This window comes from Podarcis liolepis (assembly GCF_965112155.1).
Source record: "Podarcis liolepis genome assembly, chromosome: 13".
In the NCBI taxonomy this organism is placed as follows: domain Eukaryota; kingdom Metazoa; phylum Chordata; class Lepidosauria; order Squamata; family Lacertidae; genus Podarcis; species Podarcis liolepis.
The window spans coordinates 9,681,653-9,702,249 of record NC_139573.1 but is presented as its reverse complement, the minus strand read 5'-3'; the positions used below and the strand labels follow the sequence as shown (position 1 = coordinate 9,702,249).

The following is a 20,597-nucleotide window of genomic DNA, read 5'->3' as shown; positions in this document are numbered from 1 at the left end:
TGAACTGGAAAATCCAGAATGACCTATCACATTTCACCAGGAAGTGGCTATGCAGTGGTACCTCGGGTTTATGTACTTAATTCGTTCCGGAGGTCTCTTCTTAACCTGAAACTGTTCTTAACGTAAAGCACCACTTTAGTTAATGGGGTCTCCTGCTGCCGCCGCGCAGGAAGCAAAGTTCTTATCCTGAAGCAAAGTTCTTAACCCGAGGTACTATTTCTGGGTTAGCAGAGTTTGTAACCTGAAGCATATGTAACCTGAAGCGTATGTAACCCGAGGTACCACTGTACCTCAGTGGTGGAGCATCTCTTTACATGCAGTAAGTCTAAAGTCCAATCCCAAGCACTTTTCAGTAGAGCTGTCCCCTGTCTGAAATCCTGGAGAGCCACTGCTAGTCAGTGAAGAGCTTGGAGTCAGTACAAGGCAGTTTCCTATTAGCAGACACCCTCTTTCTCTCTCTTACCTACCTGAAACCATCTCTGTAACAGCTTAGAGGGGGTCACCGCAGCCTTGAGGGCTGTGTATGTGGGGACATAATGGACCACCTTTAAAATTGATCCATCAGTCAGCTGCATGTAGATAATTCACTTAAAGTGAAGGTGAGCTGAGAGAATTGTCCCCATGACATTCGAATGAAATTATTAAACACAGGACTATTCATTCACAAAACACCTCAGAAGCATACAGACAAAGGTAAAAAGAAGAGAGAGTAAAGGTAAAGGACCTCAAGATGGTTAAGTCCAGTCAAAGGTGACTCTGGGGTTGTGGTGCTCATCTTGCTTTCAGGCCGAGGGAGCCAGTATTCCAGGTCATGAGCCCAGCATAACTAAACTGCTACTTGCACAATGGAACACCTTGACGGAAGCCAATGATGGAAGCCAGACTGCACAGAAATGCCGTCACAGCGGAACCTATTTATCTATTTGCACTAGTGTGCTTTTGAACTGCTAGGCTGACAGGAGATGGGACAGAGCAACGGGAACTCACTCCGTCACAGGGATTTGAACCACCAACATTCAGATTGGCAAGCCCAAGAGGCTCAGTGGTTTAGACCACAGCACCACCCTTCTGACAAAAGTGCATTCTAAAAAGGCACAACCCAGGTGCCGCTTTACTGAGAATCAAGTCAAAGACATTCATATATCCACAGTTTATAAAGACACATTCCCCCAATACCCTCGTGAACCTTCACATGTAGTCAGGAAGCAATATCCACAAGAAACGGCCAAGATCTCAATTCTCTTCCTTAAGACTGTGTGAGCATATTCTCTCCCCTCCCATATTTTGTATCTTCTTTGTCTCACAAGAGAATGAGACTTCCCACATCTTCTCAAGCCAATTAAGAAAACTAATTAATGTTGAGTAAGTTTTCTTTTTTAAAAAAAGATGAGATGAAACTTCAGGGTAATTCCATGAGCGACTAATTTAACACCTGTAAGATTATTTCCATAATAGTTTGTAGCTGGCATCTGTCTGTTTCAAGAGACAATGGAGGAGTGAGCCTTTAGGGGTGAGGCCAAGTTGCTGGAAGGTTACAGCGCCTGCTGTGGCTGTAGAGAGTGTTATGGGAGAGACATGTTTTATTGCAGCTGGGACAGATGAAAGTGTCCGGTTGTGCTGCTGCAGGTTTTCTTCTCTCTACACTTCTCCCAGCAGTCATTCCTCCTCTGGTCACTGCTATGGATGCACAACATGACTGGCAGGAATGAGCCACCTCCTAGCGGAACAGGAAGAGGATGAAGCTGATCAAAGAAGTCCAAAGAGTCAGCGAATGGGAAGGCTGCTAGACAGGAAGCAAAACAAGAGACGTAAGGGGTGACAGTTCAACATATTCTGTAGGAACCGGAAGAAGTCTTCAGAAGGGTCATCTTGAGTGATAATGCTGGCGGCTTTGTTAGAGCTGTCCAGAGCTATCTGTTTGTTTCTGCAATAAATCCTCCTTTTAATTACCTACGCTTACTGTGTTATCAAGTTGGGATCCTGGACTCCTGACACTGATTGTCTGACTCCAGGCACTGTGGTTGTCTGCAAAAGATCACACATGGCAGGGTTGATGTTGTCAGCCTTCATGTCACTTTTGCAGAGATCTTTGTAACACAGAGTTGGTCTGCCAATGGGCCTGGTGCCTGAAGCCAGCTCCCTGTGGAGCACATCCTTGGGGATCCTGACATCTTTCATTGTGTGGACATGTAGATGTCCCTAAGACATCTTTGGGGGAAATCTATGGGAGAAATGTTTTCTGGCAAGTGACATTTGGCCAATATAACATGGCCAACATAATGTGTGACAATTGATGGATAGACACCCAGAAATAAATGCTCCAGACCAAAACACTATGCACATGATGCTTTACTGTGCATTCACAAGTTTCAGGTACCCATACAATCTTTGTGGGAAGTTGTAATGCCCGTGGGAATTTACTCATAGCTGTGGCCATACCCTAATGATTTCTTTCGTTTCAAAACAATATTTATCATCATTTGCAGGGATGACAAATGTCACAGAATTCCATGTTTAAGAAGAGAATTCCATATTAATCACTATATTGCATGACCTATCCAAACGAAAATAATCTTGTGTGAGACCTCTGAAGAAGAACCCAACCATCCATTTCCAATGATAGACCAATACAATTAATTCAAGCAATTAGAGCCTAATACCCATTTTACTTGCCCAGGAGATTTAATGGCACAATATAATTGCAATTAAGTATTGCTTCATTGCTGCCAGGAGGAGAAAGAGAGGGAGAGGAATTGCAAACATTTCCATCTTAGTGCATAATTGTTTACAAGACATTGGGGGCTATAGTAAGAACTGGTTTGGTTGCAGCAGATCCCCATCTTAGCTGGCTGCTTCTTGACTCAGCTGGCTTGAGCTGGTCTTAATTACCCAACCCAGGTTCAGTTGAAGGTTCAGTTGAAGATACACAGGTACAACTTGTCACCCTGACTACTTATAAATTCTGCAAAAGGGGTTTCTGGGGGTGTAGCAGAGACAGGACCAAAGGGGTGGTGGGTGGCTTAGGCTGGATCCCAACCTGTTTAGCTTGATCATGTGACCTGGCAACCTGGCACTGAACCTTATTTTAAAGGCTTGTTCTACCTTTGTCGGGTGGAGCAGCAGCAGCACCACCCTTGAGGCTGAACAGGGTTGGGATTTGATGCAACTATACACCAGCTTAATTTACAACAGTTTGCTTTTCACCAACCTTTTCTGCATAGGATAGCTCCCTAAAATTTAATTCAGTGCAGATTGCAAGGTTATTGCTATTTATTTTAGGTCTCCCCAAGTTGAGAGGTTTGATTATGAGCCCGGGGTAATATATTCATTTATTTAAGTGAACTCTGCCCTTCCAACAAACACCAACTTATAAAAAGTACAATATCAAACAGCATGGAAATTTTATGAAATAAGTAAAATATTTCCATTACTCTATATACAAATCCTGCTTGCATCACCCTCCTGTGCATAAACAAAAGGGATAAAGCTGCAAATAGTAAGTCACCATACATGTGATTTAGCAAACCAGCTTAATATGGAAACATACACAGTTTTTCTGTTTTTAGAAAGCCATTTCCGAGCCTCGGGAGGAGAGGGTGTTGCGGGCTGGCCCCTCCCACAACCGCGGGGCTGGAGTTTAGCCCCGCGAGAGCCAGGGAATCCCCGGGGGCGTGCCTCTCCGTCTTCCCCCCGTCCGCCAATCGGCGGGCCGGGGAGGCGTGGCCTGGACTATTTAAGGCCAGGCACGCCCCGGGATCTCCCTCTTCACTCCACGGCAGCAGAGAAGTTTTTCCCAGCCCACCCACCCTTAGGTTAGGCAGTCTTGACCTTGCTATGGACTTCGGTTGGTTGCCGCAAGGGGCCTGGTAGGAATTTTTCCAAGTTGGCGACTTTTCAGCCTTTTGGTTTTTTCGCCTACCTCGTAGCAAATCGTCACAACTTTCGCGGTTTTGGCGGTTAGGCATTGGCAGGGGTCTATTGTTATGCAAATGGAGGGGGGGGAAGGACACGCCATCACCTTCCCCCGAGAAAAGGGTAGTCCGGTAGAGGACTCCGGGGGCGTTTGCCTTGTCCGAAACCTAGTAAGGTGAGGGCCGCCGGCACGCCCACGAGCGGTGACACCCGTGGGGGTCCTAGTTGGCGTACTTCAGCAGGACACCCACGGTTTGTGTTCAACCCTTCCCGGTTCCCATGCCGGGTAGTGATAGGAGCCAATGCCTAAGGCCAATACCTTCAATTCTGTAATCAATAAAGTTGTGGCCATTTACGCCCATTAACCTTAATTAATGTGTCCTGTGTCTTCATTTCATTGGGGGAGGGAACTTGCCACGCAACAAATTTTCATTCAGTTGCAATTCCTGGTGTCCAGGTACAAGTCTGTGAACATGAATGAACAAAGGGTGGGGTGGGGTGGGCAGCAGGGTGAAAAGGGGACAAGTCTTCTCCATCTTTGATAGTTCTTTTGGGAAGGGAATTTCAACAGATGTCATGTAATCTGCACTAATGCAAGTTTGGAGCCAGTGTTCCTAGGGAGAGCATTCCATTACTGAAGCGGCAATACAGTGGTACCTTGGTTCTCAAACTTAATCCATTCCAGACTTTAAAAAACAACTCATAAAAAGCAATTTAACATGAATTTTGCTATCTTGCGAGACCATTGATCCATAAAAGGAAAGCAATTGTAGCAGGAACCCCCCCCCCCATCATTCAGTTTTTACAAACTTCACACACACTCACACACTACATACGCTACGCTTCTGTTATAAATTCATAGAAAATCAACCATACATAGGATTTGCACTGTTCCACTTTTATTTTACTCCAAGAAGGAAGGACTACAAAATGGGGAAGGTTTGATACAGGACAGCCATAATCCCTTTACCATACCAGCACATCCACAGGAGCCCTGCCCAGTTGCTATGCCAACCCTGATGGTCCCAGACAGAAGACCATCAAGATCACAAAGAACTTGCATATGGGAGTGGATTCAGCATGGACTGGAACAAAGGACAATAATCAGCTCTTCCCTCTGGGGGCAGGAAACTGCAAACTCTTCCCTCTGGGGGCAGGAAACTGCAATCTCCCCTCTGTCACCTGGAAAGTACTCATGGGGAGGGGGAAAGGGGGAACCAGCCAGGTGACAGGACACTCAGGGTACCACCACAACTCCTCCCCCAACCCCTCCTTTCTGTGATGTATGTATCTGAGGGGTGGCCTTAGGTTACACCCCTTCTGTGATGTTTGTATGATGTTTCTGGGGGTGGTCATGATCTAGAGGGTGGCAATTTCAAAAGTCTTTATAATGTCTTGCACACCATTTTTCTTTGTCCTTCCTCTCTCCTGCAAGTGATGGGAGCACCCTGTTGCAACAGTTCAATAAAGGCCAAGCCTACAGGCTGCTGTTTTGCTCCAAGTAATCCTGGTTGGTGTCTTTGTTTTTGTCCAAGGGAGCCCTCAGATTTTTCCGTTAACACAATAAACAATGTCCTGCAGTCACACAATCAATCAATCAATCAATCAATCAATCAATCTGTAGCTGAACTGGGTTCCGCACAGTCACAAAAACAAAACAAAAAAGCTGCAAAAACAAAAACGCAAAATAAATAGCAAAAACAGACAGACCTCAGCGTAACACTCAAAACGGAAGTGTGGCACTCAAAATGGAGCATGTTCAGCTTCCAAAAAAAGTTCGCAAACCGGAACACTTACTTCCAGGTTTGCAGTGTTGGGGTTCCAAGTTGTTTGAGAACCAAGGTGTTTGAGAACCAAGGTATCACTGTACTGAGACTACTCTCTTACCAAGAATATACACATATTTCCCCAATAACCAGCCACCCCACCCCTCATAAGTATATTGTGTGGTTACTAGATGATTCACATGATTCAGACCAGTCATCTCAAGCAAAGAGTCCATACAGAAAGTCCTAGAGTTCAATTTTTCCATCATCTCTTCTCTTGAAAAGGATGGTTGAGTAGAACAGTCATTTCAAAGTCAGTCCCATTTCAAGGAAGGCAGATACAGTCTTATCTTGTGCTTGTGACCATATCAAGGGGCAGGCAAAGCTGTCCAATCCCCACTGAAAACACCAAGGAAACAGAAGTAAAATATGTCACTACTAAAATCATTCTGGAAATACAGAACCACAGCTGGAAAATATATCACAATACTGCCACCAGCTACTCCCTGCGGCACTTCACTTTGTTATAGCTTTCAACAAGGCAGATTTCACCTCTTTATTCCGTATGGTGTATATGAAAGGGTTCAGCAATGGGGTTAATACTGTGTTGAGAACAGAGACCACTTTGTTGCTGTGGACAGAGGAGTGTGCCGTGGGTTTCAAGTACATGAAGAGAACAGCTCCATAAAATATGGTGACCACCGTGAGATGGGAAGCACAAGTGGAGAAGGCTTTCTGTCGTCCCTTGCTGGAAGGAATCCTCAAAATGGTTGAGATGATGTAGATGTAGGAGACCACAGTGAAGAGAAAGGAACTTGGGATTATGCTGGCTGTCCCCAACAAACCAAGGAATTCAATGAGGCTGGTGTCTGCACAGGCCAATTTCAAAATGGGGCCAACGTCGCAGTAGTAATGGTCAATTGTGTTGCCAGCACAAAATGGCAATTTTAGTATCAAAGCTGCCTGACTGAAGATAACTACAAATCCAAGTGACCAGGAACCCAGTGTCAACAGTAAGCAGAGGTTTTTGGTCATAATTGTGGTGTAATGTAAAGGTTTGCATATGGCAATGTATCTATCAAAGGACATGATGGAGAGGATGAGAAATTCAGTGATGCCAAGGAAGAAGTGGAAGAAGGACTGTACCACGCAACAATGGAGGCAGATAGTGGTCCTGGCTATTAAGAAGGTCTCCAGCATTTTAGGGATGACAGTGGTTGTGTACCAGATCTCAAGGAAAGAAAGATTGCTCAGGAAGAAATACATTGGGGTCTGGAGCTGCTTGCTGACTCTCACGATGATGATGATGAGGCCGTTCCCTGCCAAGGTGAGAATGTATATGACAAGGATGAGTACAAACAGTGACAGGTGCCACCGCCGAAGAGTTGGGAAGCCCAGAAGAACGAACTCATGCACTGATGTGTCATTTGCCATGTTTGACTCATGTCTTAGGAAGAAAAACGTGTGAATGAACAAATGAACGAGCAAAAGGATTAGGCAACTTTTAAAACTAACAAAAGCACTCCTACAAGAATGCAAAGGGAGAGCAAGAAGATGGACACAGGGTTCATTGACATGATTAAGCTCAGTAGATTTTAGCAGGAGCAATCCATATTTATTAAATTTATATAGCACCTTTCATCACAAGATCTCAGAAGGTTGACAGAATAAGATACAAGATAAAACACATGTAAATAATTAAGAAAAAAACAACTAAATAGTAATCCAAGTTTGTTCCAGGGTACAGTTTTTGAGCTTTCAATGGATGAATCTATGGCAGTCATATTCAAAAGAAGTAAATGTGCAGGGTGACATCAAAACATTAATGGTGGGATTCATCCAATGAATTTTGTGAGTGGGAGCCCAGCACAATAGGTTGTTTTCCCCTCCCCTCTCCTCATGAGTCCTCCCCACTATGCCTCAGTCTGAAACTGACCCTGGGAACAGTTTGGACACCCCCCCCCCAGAACAGCACACAAAAGGAGCAGGGGTCATTTTATCTGGGAAACTTTAATGCTTGCACATACTGAACATTTGTGATAGTGTGTTGAATTCTACCCTACCTGCCATTTAAAAATGCCCATGGTGAGTAGAGTAAAAATAACCTGCATTTTGGATTCTTTGAGTTGAAAACCTTGTTGGGAATATGGAGAAGTTATGTATATTGAGGTGGGAGGGTGTGGGAGTTGTATCTTTTGGGAAACATTGAATGAAACATTTTGGGAAAATTGAAGTGCAATAAATATGACAATATTTGGAGATGACTTGCCTGAAACCTTTTGCTAGGTGGAGTCATTTGCAATCTACTGTATGAACTATCCTAGCTGATAGTTTTTCATGTCATCTTGTGAAGGTAAATGACATTCCCCGAACGAGAAAATATCTGAAGTTTTATTGGGTTGGATCCTGGAAAAAGGTTTTAGATGCACCAGTATGGTTGCATGGCTTATTACAAGTAGTATTAGTGTTAATATTAGTATTAGCCCAGGGTAGCAAACAAGAAAACATGTAATTAAAGAAATGCTAAATATCTAAAACCATTAAAACTTAATCCAAATTTATCTGAATATTCAGCCCCCTCAAGCTGTCAGACATAAAGTTTAAAAGGAAGAACATCCTAAATCTGCCACATGTTCCATATAACGCATTTCACTTAATATAATGACAACAATTAATGTGGATCACCCACAAAACAGGAGAGAATACTCACATCCCTTTTTGTACTTAGCATTTCTTCTTCTTTAAGAATCTTTCAGATGTCCAAGGCAAAGAAAACTTGTGTAAGACCTCAGAAGAAGAACCCATCAAGTGATTCGCAATGTTTTAAGTAACTGATCAAGCAATATAGTTATTACTTCAGCTAATTAAATTAATTCAGCTAATTAAAGCTGAATCTATGTTTTACTTAACCCAGGGGATTATAATGTTACAAGATAAAGCGCAATTAGCTACTGCTTCACTGGGTTGGTTTTTTTAATAATAATTAAAACACCAAGTGAGTGTAAGTTCCGACCCAGGTCAATGTGTAGGTTTTCCAGGGTTGCACACAGTGTAATCAGGAGCAGACATGCAGTATATAAAAAGGAAATGGTTCCATTTAGTTTTATGAATGACAAACGCCCTCATGGCTAGCATAAAGGCTCACAACCTATGTTGTGAAGACTGCCAAAGAAATTCAAAATGAATGCCTGCTTGGCTTCAGCCACAATAGGGAATATAATGAATTACTAATCAACAATGGTTCACTGCAAGCTAATGAGGCACAAAGGAGTATGGCCAATCCTCCATTCTTTGGGCAGAAGCAAATTGTTGTTTTATTATTTGTGATGGTTTTTGTTTTTGTTGTTGTTGTTGTTTTGCATTGGCAATGCCATGCTTCTGATTGAAGGAAGAATCTTAAGTGTGTTCAGTCCTAGACTTGCCCTGACATCCCTCCCCATTTGAGATTTGTAGCACATGAATATATGCAGGGATTCCCAAACTTTTTGGGACCCAGGGACATACTGGGAAAACTAAGAAACTGTCTTGGGTGCTACAAAATATCCCTTTCACAGAATAGAAAATAGTGATTCCAGGAATATCGTTTCCCCCCACACACAACAGAAAAAAACACCTATAAAGTCCCCACATCCATACCTAAACATACAAAAAATTAGGAACTCCAATTAATAATTGGATACCCACTCAACAAACAAAAAGGCATCAACAGCAATGGAAATAACAGGAGGGGCAAGAGGCATCAGTGAGTTACAAGGAAGATGTCTCTGGGTGTTACGGTGTCCACGAGTGCCAGAGGGAATGTTGATTCCAATTTCCATATGCAGTCTTTTTCAGCAACCATTGACAAAGCATGATTAGCTACTTCATAGTAGAATCAGATACAAGCATACATAAATCAGCATTTATGATATGGCTGATAAGGCTACCCTTGCCTGAAACCCTGGATAGCTGCTGTCAATAAGCAATACTGAGCTCAATGGGAAGGTGGTCTGACAGGGTATGAGGAAGCTCTACAGAAATCATCTCCATGGGAAATAAGCTTGCAGTGTGTGGTTGATTTTTGTTGTTTCTTTTTTAAATCAACCTAGTGAGAAATGCAAATGTTCATTAGTTGGGAGGAAGTTAGTTGGTCGTCCTTCAAAGCAGCACTAGGGAACCTCCTGGGTCCAGAAGCTGTCCTTCTTCCTCAGACCACAAGCACTTCCCCACACCATCAGGTTGCAGAGAAGTAAAGGTGTGGCTGAGCAAGGAGGAACAAGTTGTGATGGCTTATCTTGGGCTGAGCTAAGGTTGGGAGCTGAATGCTGGTTGAGTGCAGCTGATCTGGGAATAAACTTTCTGAGCCAGAGAGCCACTGCATCCTAAGATGCTCATCTTGGTAGATTGTGCCATAGGACTACACCCTAAGATTCACTGGGATAAGCAGAGGTTGGTCTCTGGTTGAGTTTGAGCTCAGCCATGGCTACACTGACTGAAGTTCCTCAGCTCAGCCTGAGATACACCACCGTAAGTCCTCTATTTTGTCTCAGCTGGGTCTCAAATTAGGTGTGAATGCTCCTTCCATTGGTCAGGATATTCTTCCTTCTGTTATCTAAAATCACACTGCTGAAAATAATGACAGATGTTACTGAGGGCAGCTGGCGACTTTCACTTCGGAAAAACGTATGGTGGAATAATTTTTTAAGCATAAATGGGAGGGATAAGGAGGCCACTGGAGAACATGACTATCTATTCTGTGCTAATCAGAAGACTCCATTCAGAAGCCATTTTGAAGATTGGTAGAATAGCTCAATTCAGCTTGGGCTAATTTGGAGGCTACCCAGTTTGGCTCAAGGGTCTTGGACTGCTTCACTCCCCCTAAGACACACTTGCATGAGAATAAGTTAAATTGGAAACAATGGTTCTTAGTTTTGAGTTGACATATGTAGCATTGTACTATTAAATTGTCTTATTTTTGCACAAGATAAATGAGTCAAAAACAGAACTTTGCTTTAAAGAAGAGTGACTACCTAGTGAGTATTGCTACTGTAACTCTCCAATCTTATTACAAGGTGCAAAAGAGTAACTACAGCAGATATTAAACGGTAGGTGAGTTTTTTTGGGGGATGGGGGTTACAATCAAATCTTGAATATATGCTCAGAGTGCCTTGCTGAGAATTTTGTAAGTGGACATAGAAATAGCTTTGCCCCAATCCACCCAAAACCTGAAACCTGAAATGATGGCTCTGCATAATTGTGTCTCAGGGTATGAAATCTCACATCAGGAAAGTTGCCTACCAACCTTGTATTTTGTTGATTTATTAATAATAGGCTTTATATAGACACAAAATTAAAAAGCAAGCATAAATCTGCAATCACCACACCATAAATGTGCATAGTTTGGAATATATATTTTTAAAAGTCGCACTTGAGAAATCCTCTTCTCTTGTGGATTGCGCTCCGGACTGCCTCTTTGACCTCTGTGTTCCTGATTGTGTATATGAAAGGGTTCAGCATTGGAATGAGGGTAGTGTTCAGTACCGCCACTACCCTTGATAGACGAGATGAGGAATGAACATTGGGTCTCACATACATGAAGACAAGGGCTCCATACAACATGGACACTACAATCAGGTGAGACGTGCAAGTGGAGAACGTCTTCTTACGCCCTGTGGCTGAAGGTATGCGGAGGATGGTGGAGATGATGAAGATGTAAGACACTGCAGTGAGGATCAAGGTCATGATGACAATCAGGATGGAGGTCAACAGTCCCAGAGATTCAATCAAGTGGGTATCTGTACAGGCTAGGCTTAAGATGGGACCAATATCACAGTAGAAATGGTCAACAATGTTGGACCCACAGAAAGGCAGCCTCCACACAATGATGGACTGAAGAAACATAATTATGAATGCTACATACCAGGTGGCAAAAGACATCTGAATGCAAACATGCTTTGTCATAATCACTGGGTACTGAAGTGGCCTGCATATGGCCAAATAGCGGTCAAAAGCCATAGCTGTGAGGATGAAAAGCTCTGTGCTACCCAGGATGAAGTGGAAAAATCCCTGGGCCATACAGCAAGCAAAACTAATGGCGGTCTTTTTCTGCAAAAGCGTTTGCAGCATTTTTGGTACAACGGTTGTTGTGTAGCAGATTTCCAGAAATGCAAGATTGCACAGGAAAATGTACATTGGGGTTTGAAGTCTTGGCTCAATGGTTACAATGATGAGGATGAACCCATTGCCTACAATGGCTATGATGTACATGAATAAACCAATTACAAAAAACACTCTATGTAATTCATGCAGAAAAGGGATCCCCAGCAGAATAAATTCAGTCACTGTCGATGCATTCATCACCTCCATGTTAGCAAACACACAAATGCACACAGCCCAAATAATCCACTAGTATGGCTCTGAAGATATCCACTATTTTTAAAATCCACAAGAAAGCCTTCTTCAGAACAACTGGCATGGAAACTGGGGGTGTAGGAAAAAACAAAGAAATACGTATTCAGATATTTTGGAGTGAACATCTATTTATCAGGATGTCCTATCTTTTTTACAGTGAAAGATAAATGTTGTTGTATCAACTGGAGCTTTTCAGTTAATGTATAATCAAATTTAGGAATGGCCAAAATACGCCCCAGCCCACAATAAAGTATTTAAATCAATCAGATTTGTTCATGACTGCTTTAAAAGTAATATTAGGGAGGTAGCTGATGGAAACAGTGCCAGTGGAAATGCAAAGCCTGAATGTCACCCCCAACCCATTACTGTATTGTTGCATCTTTAAGATTGCTAATTCAATTCACCCCTTTATCTATCTCCCCGCCCTCCTCCCCTTCCTTCCTTCTACTGTAATTTTGGTTTAGAGTAAACCTCATAGAACTATGTGGGTCTTAAGAGAAAATTTGCATATTATTCTTCTGCATATCCTACTCTCTCTCTTCCTCTCTCACATATACCTTGCAATCTGCCTATATCAGCTTGGATGGAGGCAAAACCCACAAGAATTTGAGGCTGTTGATCAGAATGGAAGGAAGGAAATGAGAAGATCACAACAAAATGGGGGGAAGAGAGAGGAGGTAGAAAGAGGGGAGAAGATAGAAAAGGGGAAGAAAGGGGGGAAATGGAAAAAAAATGGAAAAGGGAGCAAGAAATGGGAGAGGAAAATAAATAAGGAGAAAGCAATGTGAAAGGAAAGCACCTGCTAGAAAGCTGAACAGAAAGGGACGGCATTAAAAAAAGACAGACAGCATGCTTGGCAGCCAGCGTCCTGCTTGAAAAGGACATAGTCTTACCTTTTGCTAAAATTCTGTAGTGAAAATGACAACACAGTGAAGATGCTTTGCCTTAATCCACAATATCCCAGAGGTCAAAAGCTTGTTCAATCACATTCAACTACAAAAGAAATCTGGTGTCTATTCTGCTCTGTCTCTTAGCTGGATGCAGAATCATCTTGATAAACATGACTTCTGGAGGGATCGTTATTGTATTCAATATTTCAAATGCCCTATTTGTTCACTTTCCAAGAATTTCTCATGGGATATTACACCCCCAAGAACCTATTGATTGCTTAAGGCCATAGGCATTAATATCACTATAGTGTGATATTTCTGCCCTTCCATTCTCCTCCAGTCCCTTCTCCCCACAGAAATCTTGGTATAGTTATACATTAATTCCAATGAGAATTAATTAAAGGTAAACAACCCTTCTTCTAGGACAGTGATCCCCAAATGGATGTCCTTCAGATGTTTTGGATTATTATTCAGCAGAGCCCTTCTGCAAATGGAAGGAGCCATTTTCTTTTCGTTTTCTTATATTTTTCCCCCTTAGGTTTGTACAAATTTCTCTTTTATGTTCTCCTGCCACACATATGCTCTATTGTGTGTGTGTGTTGTGTTTTTGTTTGTGTGTGTTGCTTTTTCCTCTCTTTTAGAAGATATCTGAAGGCAGCCCTGTTTAGGGAAGCTTTTGATGTTGAATAGATTATTGTACTTTAATATTTTGTTGGAAGCCTCCCAGAGTGGCTGGGGAAACCCAGCCAGATGGGCTGGGTATAATAATAATAATAATAATAATAATTATTATTATTCCAAGCTCCAGCTTTAATTCACTTGGTTAAAGCTTCATGCTCCTTTCTTCAGCATCAGGGTACCTGTGATTCATTCTGTGAATTCTTGCTCTCTTGCATTATTAATATTTTTATAAAGTTTTTCTCCCTTCCCTCTATACATCTGGTACCACCCCCCTCCACTCAACCGAACCTGCCTATCAATCAAGGAAGCTCTCAGCTGTGATGCTCATTGGCAGCCTATTATTACTCCTTTCCCCTGGGGTATCTCTTTACAGTGGTGCCTCGCAAGACGAAATTAATCCGTTCTGCGAGTCTCTTCGTCTTGCGGGTTTTTTGTCTTGCGAAGCACGGCTATTAGCGGCTTAGCGGCTTAGAGGCTATTAGCGGCTTAGTGGCTATTAACGGCTTAGCAGCTTAGCGGCTATTAATGGCTTAGTGGCTTTAAGAAAAAGGAAACAAACTCGCAAGAACTCGCAAGATGTTTCGTCTTGCGAAGCAAGCCCATAGGGAAATTCGTCTTGCGGAACGACTCAAAAAATTGAAAACTCTTTAGTCTAGCGAGTTTTTCGTCTTGCGAGGCATTCGTCTTGCGGGGCACCACTGTACACATCACCAGTTTTCAGAATGATTCCCCACAAAACTCTAGGTTAACCCAGTTGGGGCTGGGAGGATGACCCTTTTCTGAACCCTGGAGAGCTGCTGCCAGTTGTGACAGTTGTGAGCTAGATGGCCTGACTTAGTGTAAGGCACCTTCCTCCTTTCCATAGGGTTCTGTTTCTAGTCTCCCTATTCCCTCCCTCTCCCACAATAGTTCTAATGTTAGGGCTTATCTACTCTTCTTTTTTGTTGGGCCTTGTACAAGCAGTTTGCCTCTTTCTAGGCATGGGTCTGAACAGTTTTGCCTTTGTCCCAATTGCTCTCCCCTGGAAAAATCTGTTCTTTGGTGCTATACCAGAACAAACTGCAATCTGCAGAAAACCCTATTGTTCTTTGTTCCGATTCAGCACTAAAAAAATTGGGTTTCCCCAGGGGGAAGGTGGCAAAGCAAAAGGAGGTGTGTATAAGCCACTAGTCTGCTTCTTTCTCAATTTGCATAAGAGTGGAGGCAAATCTATTCAAAATGAATTTACTCATGGCATTCGGTGGTTCCGACTCTATCAAGTTTTGCTTGTCTTGGACCACCTCTTAATATCAAGTGTCCACTTGCACCCAAAATACTTCTGCATTGTCATTTTTAAATACCCACCCACCCCTTAAGACTAATTATATGGCAAGGTATACACAAAAATCAATACATTACACACATAATACAAATAATATGCTGTGCTATATTTATTATTCATAACTGAATAAACATATTGATGCCTAATTTTTTTCATATAGCTATAGACATTGTTGTATATAATTTTTGTGCTGTTTTTATAGTGTGTGTGTGTGTAATATACAGTATACATAATGTCATTCATATAAAAATATTTGTAACAACGCATATACTTTTCAGGATTTGTTTGTATTTTTAGCAGAGCTAGGAGGAAAAACCTCACTTGCTTTCCCTTCTGCAGTGACCAAAGGCAGATTATCACATACTCCATATCAAGCCCGTCGGTGTGCCTGCAACCAAGAAGTACCTGATTCAGCGGAACATATTCTCTTAGATTGCTCTCTACACAGTAGACCTCGCCAACTGATGCTGAGCAAAATATTGGCGCTCCGGCCTATAACTCCAAGAAGAAGCCAAACGAGGTTTTTCCTGGCAGATCGGGACAAAGATACCACTGCTTTAGTAGCTTCCTTTTTAGCCATAATTTTACCTGAAAGGGTTCCTAACGAACCATCCTTTCAGGGAACAGACAGGGTGCAGCAGAATGTATAAGTGTATAAGTGCACACGATCACAGTGTCACCTTATGATCTTCAGGTAGGTAGTCATGTTGGTCTGAGGCAGCCAATATAGATACTTGAAGAAGTTTGCATGCACACGAAAGCTTATACCAAGAACAAACTTAAGAGCCAGTGTGGTGTAGTGGTTAAGAGCGGTAGTCTCCTAATCTGGGGAACCGGGTTCGCGTCTCCGCTCCTCCACATGCAGCTGCTGGGTGACCTTGGGCCAGTCACACTTCTTTGAAGTCTCTCAGCCCCACTCACCTAACAGAGTGTTTGTTGCGGGGGAGGAAGGGAAAGGAGAATGTTAGCCGCTTTGAGACTCCTGAAGGGGAGTGAAAGGCGGGATATCAAATCCAAACTCTTCTTCTCTTCTTCTTCTCTAAGGTGCTACTGGACATTTTTTTTTAAAAAAATATTTCTTATGATCTTCAACAGCTTCACCCTTGTCCTTTTAATTATCCCAGTGATTTTAAATGTTTTATACTGTGATGCCAAAAAAGGTATTTGATTTGAACCTCACTTCTCATTGAGATTAATGAGAGAAATAGGAATGAGGAGTAATTCATATGCATAATTCCATCAGTAATCTGAACTTCACCAATTCTTCCCTTTGGAATGCATTTTAAATGCCTTCTTTCAGGGTCCACCTCTTTTTATGGATTGCACTCCTGACAGCCTCTTTCACTTCTGTGTTCCTTATGGTATATATGAAAGGATTCAACATTGGGGTGAGGATAGTGTTCAAGACTGCTACAACCCTAGTTCCTGGGGATGGGTGCAGGACGCTGGGCCTCACATACACAAAGATGAGAGCACCGTACAAAATAGACACCACAATCAGATGAGACACACAGGTGGAGAATGCCTTCTTGCGCCCTAAAGCAGAGGGTATGCGAAGTATGGTTGAGATAATAAAGACATAAGACAGAATGTTTAAAGAGAAGGTTGAGAGAATAAATAGGATGGAGCTCAACAGTTCCAGCAACTGACTGGGGGTGGTATCAGCACAAGCTATGCTTAGCATGGGGCCAAAATCACAGTAGAAGTGGTCAATGACATTAGAACTGCAGAACGGCAACGTCCACAAGATGGGTAGCTGAAAAATCATAATAATAAATCCCCCATACCAGGTGGCCAGGGACATTTGAATACAAACATTGTTGGTCATAATCATCGGGTACCGAAGTGGCTTGCATATGGCTAAATAGCGGTCAAATGACATGGCTGTGATGATAAAAAGCTCCGTAGTTCCCAGCGTGAAGTGGAAGAAGTTCTGGGCCATACAACAATAGAAGCAAATAGTGGTCCGTGTTTCTAAAAGGGCCTGCAGCAACTTAGGTACAACTGTAGTGGTGTAGCACATCTCCAGAAAGGCAAGGTTGCTCAAGAAGATGTACATTGGTGTCTGAAGCCTTGGTATGAAGGCCACAATGATGGGGATGCAGCCATTCCCAATGATGGCTATGATATACATGAATAAACCCACAACGAAGAAGATTCTGTGAAGATCAGGTAGTAAAGGAAACCCCAGAAGGATAAATTCAGTCACTGTTGATGTATTCATCACTGGAAATTACCATCAAATAATCCTCAGATGTGTCTTGGGGGACATCCCAAATGTCCATGTATAAGAAGGACCCCGAATTCCCATCTAGGAGAAGGACAACTCAGATCCTAAACCCCCTTTGCCTTGCAGGATATCTTCAGGAGCAGAAAATACTAAGGAGAAAACACCACACAAACCCAGAGTGGAGTCCCTAAAATGGTTGGGTGGCACCTTGTACATCATCTTCTGGCAACTTGTGCAGGCATCTGGTGCCAAACGTATCACTCTGCTTTCCTTTGGACCACATCAGTGAGGCTGAGAAGGGGGTCTTGTCATCTGGGCAGTCCAGGACCTCCATACACACTGCCTAAACGTGTGCTCCATGGAGGTCACTTCGATGCTACTAACACAGCGATAGATGGATACAAGCAACAAGCTTATATAGAATTAGACTGCCTAGGGATGTTGGGTGGTGGGTGGGTGGGAATGGCATTTCTGTAGTGGAAGTTTATTATTATTATTTAAAAAAAATAACCTAACTATGTACCACCAGTTAAAAGTCATTTAAACTGAGGATGATCAAAATAGCAGTAGAACTTCTAAAATAGATTCAATGTGATTCATTTTAATTAAATCTTGAAAGGAGCATTAGAAAGAAGGGAAAGAATGAACAAATGAACTCATGAAGGAAAGCTTCCTTGGAAGTACCAGCAGTATATATCAAGCAAAATTGTAGATTTATTGGACTTTCAAAGATGCAGCAGCTTGAGATGTTATTGTTTTCATATTTAGACAGCAGACTTTTTGACTAGGGAAACATAGAAGAGAAAGAAAGAAAGAAAGAAAGAAAGAAAGAGAGAGAGAGAAAAAGACTGTTAACCAAATAATTAAGAACATTTTAAGCAAATTTGTTGCTTATGGATACCTTATGCAAAATAAAAAAATTCCTTCCAGTAGCACCTTAAAGACCAACTAAGTTAGTTCTTGGTATGAGCTTTCGTGTGCATGCACACTTCTTCAGATGCATGCACACGAAAGCTCATACCAAGAACTAACTTAGTTGGTCTTTAAGGTGCTACTGGAAGGAATTTTTTTATTTTGACTATGGCAGACCAACACGGCTACCTATCTACTACTGGATACCTTATGGTTTGCTTTGGAAGAACAGGATATAAATTTAGTAAATACACAAAAAATAAATACCCAGTTATATAATTTACAACGCCTTAAAACAGTGGTGGGGAATGTCCCTTCTACAACCATATTTGATGTTTATGGTCTGTAGACCAAATAAAGTGACAACTTCTGTCATCCCTGGCTATTGGTAATGCTGGTTGGTAGAGAGGAACCTGAGTCCAGGTTACTTGCTAAAAACACTTGTAGACACAAGGGAAGTTAAAAAGACATTTTCAACAATTAAGGAGATATTTGGAGTTAAGGCCACGACATTGAATTTACACCAAAAGTTTTGATGTTCTCTGACACTTTTCGTGTTAGTGAAATATTCACATGATTTGCATACACTGAAAATATCACTACTTACTGTTAGGTGGATTATTTTAATAATGGGAAATTCCTCATGTTTTTGAATTAGGAGAAGAAATGTGCTGCAAAAGAAGGAAAAATACAATGCAACCAGCCATTAACGAATAAATAAATGGAAAAAGAATTGATAACCAAAACACTAAAAGGCAACCTTCAGCAAATTTCAAATGGGCTTCCACACTGACATTTTGTAAAATTAGCCACACTTAAATAATTGCGATTCCACTCACCCCTAAGTGTTTTTGTGGTTCGAGGACCCGACCCCGGTGAAGTGAAATGAAGACACAAGGACACGTGATATAAGGTTAATGGGCTAGAGAAAGGCCACAACTTTATTGGTTACAGCATTTGAAAAGGTATTGGCTTAGGCATTGGATCGAAACAATTGGGTTCTTCACCAGTAGGTGGAGCCTGTCGATGCTGATACGACTATAGGCTCACCCCTGCTGTCACCGAGGGTCGTGCCAAGGCCTCCCGCCAAGCAGGCATCGGACGGAATACACGACCCCCAGATTCCTTTAACGGAATACCCCTAAAAATTGAAGGCATAGGCGATGGCCACACCTAGCACTTCCACACAGCGCAACACATTATTCCAATGCCTAACCTACCCACCAATACCACAAAAGTTGTGACGATTGCTACGAGGTAGGCGAAAAAACCAATTAGCCTAGTGCCAAATGGAAAAACTCCTACCAGGCCCCCCAGCCAACCAGGGCGACCAACCTAAGGTCCATAGCAAGGCCGAAAAACCTGAGCCCTAACTAAAGGGAGTGGAGGGTGGGTGACTCGTGAGGGGCGAAGGCAGGAAGAATGAGGCCGGGCGAAGGCTGGCGCTGCAGCAAAATGCTGCTGAACACGCCCCCACCGTGGCCCCCGGTTGGATGGCCACCGGGGGGGCGTGAGCGCCAGCCAGGTGAGTGGGCAGCAGGGGGCCACGCCCCCTGCTAGCCGGAGCTCGAGCCCCGACCACAACCCCTCCCCTCCCCTTCGTGGAGGAGAGTCTTTGCTGTACATCTTCCATTTTCTGTTTTTAGAGACGTTTTGGATGGGGATAAATGATTCAAATGCAGGTTTTTCCTAAAATGTTTGAATGTTACCATTTGTACAGTCAGTTTGTAACAAGCTGTCCTTCTTGACAACTTATCCAGAATATACATTCTCTTCTATCAAGGACAGCTTTGGTTGGGGGTTATTTGCTCACTTTTGTCTTCCAAGCAATTGATTGTTCCATTTGTCCACTTTCTAACAAGAAGCACTTGTCCAAATCTCTGAACATGGGACTTAAAATACATTTTATTAAGTATGTCTTGGAACACAGGAGTCTTCATGTTTCTCAAGGGACATGGCAAACTTCCAATAATGCAGGGTTCTCCAATGGCTATTAACAAGATTCATTAACAGGTAGAAGGTTTACTGCAGATTTAACTTTGCAAACTCACATGAGAAAGGCAGATGGGAAGGGGGCTTACTCATCTGCTGAATACCCATTTGGGGAATTTCAAGACTTCCTTAATAAAGGCCAACTAATACTTTAGAACAGCTTTCCCAGATCTGGTCCCCTTGGTTATGTCTCCCATTATCCCTGATCATCAGCCATGCTGACTGGGGCTGTTGAAAGTTGTAGTGCAAAACATCTGGAAAGCACCTGTTTGTTGAGTGAGATGATTTAGATGAAGAAAGAACAAACAATAGAAAACTAATTACCTATGGTAATTTCCACCTGGATAAAATAGAAGACTTATGGAAGCAGTGTTCGGTCACAAATCGCTGCAGTGAATTTGTGTCCAGATTTTCACTTTTTGAAATATGGCAACCCTAATGAAAGGGGGCATTTTAGGGGCATGGTGGGACCATAGAGAAGGGGAGGTGTTTCCCACCAATGC

The 20,597-nt window shown here is 42.5% G+C and overlaps 3 protein-coding genes across 3 annotated transcripts; all 3 read right to left on the bottom strand.

Moving 5' to 3' along the window:
• Positions 1–6,194: 6,194 nt before the first annotated feature.
• LOC310691443 (olfactory receptor 6X1-like) lies at positions 6,195–7,112 on the bottom strand (the record flags this gene model as incomplete). The annotated part of the gene is made up of 1 exon (XM_083471235.1): positions 6,195–7,112. The coding sequence occupies one exon, from the start codon at positions 7,110–7,112 to the stop codon at positions 6,195–6,197; it is 918 nt and encodes a 305-aa protein (XP_083327361.1).
• A 3,960-nt stretch (positions 7,113–11,072) lies between these two features.
• LOC310692581 (olfactory receptor 6X1-like) lies at positions 11,073–12,023 on the bottom strand (the record flags this gene model as incomplete). The annotated part of the gene is made up of 1 exon (XM_083473524.1): positions 11,073–12,023. The coding sequence occupies one exon, from the start codon at positions 12,021–12,023 to the stop codon at positions 11,073–11,075; it is 951 nt and encodes a 316-aa protein (XP_083329650.1).
• Positions 12,024–16,123: 4,100 nt separating this feature from the next.
• On the bottom strand, positions 16,124–17,184 carry LOC310691430 (olfactory receptor 6X1-like; the record flags this gene model as incomplete). The annotated part of the gene is made up of 1 exon (XM_083471222.1): positions 16,124–17,184. The coding sequence occupies one exon, from the start codon at positions 17,182–17,184 to the stop codon at positions 16,243–16,245; it is 942 nt and encodes a 313-aa protein (XP_083327348.1). The 3' UTR covers positions 16,124–16,242.
• Positions 17,185–20,597: the final 3,413 nt, after the last annotated feature.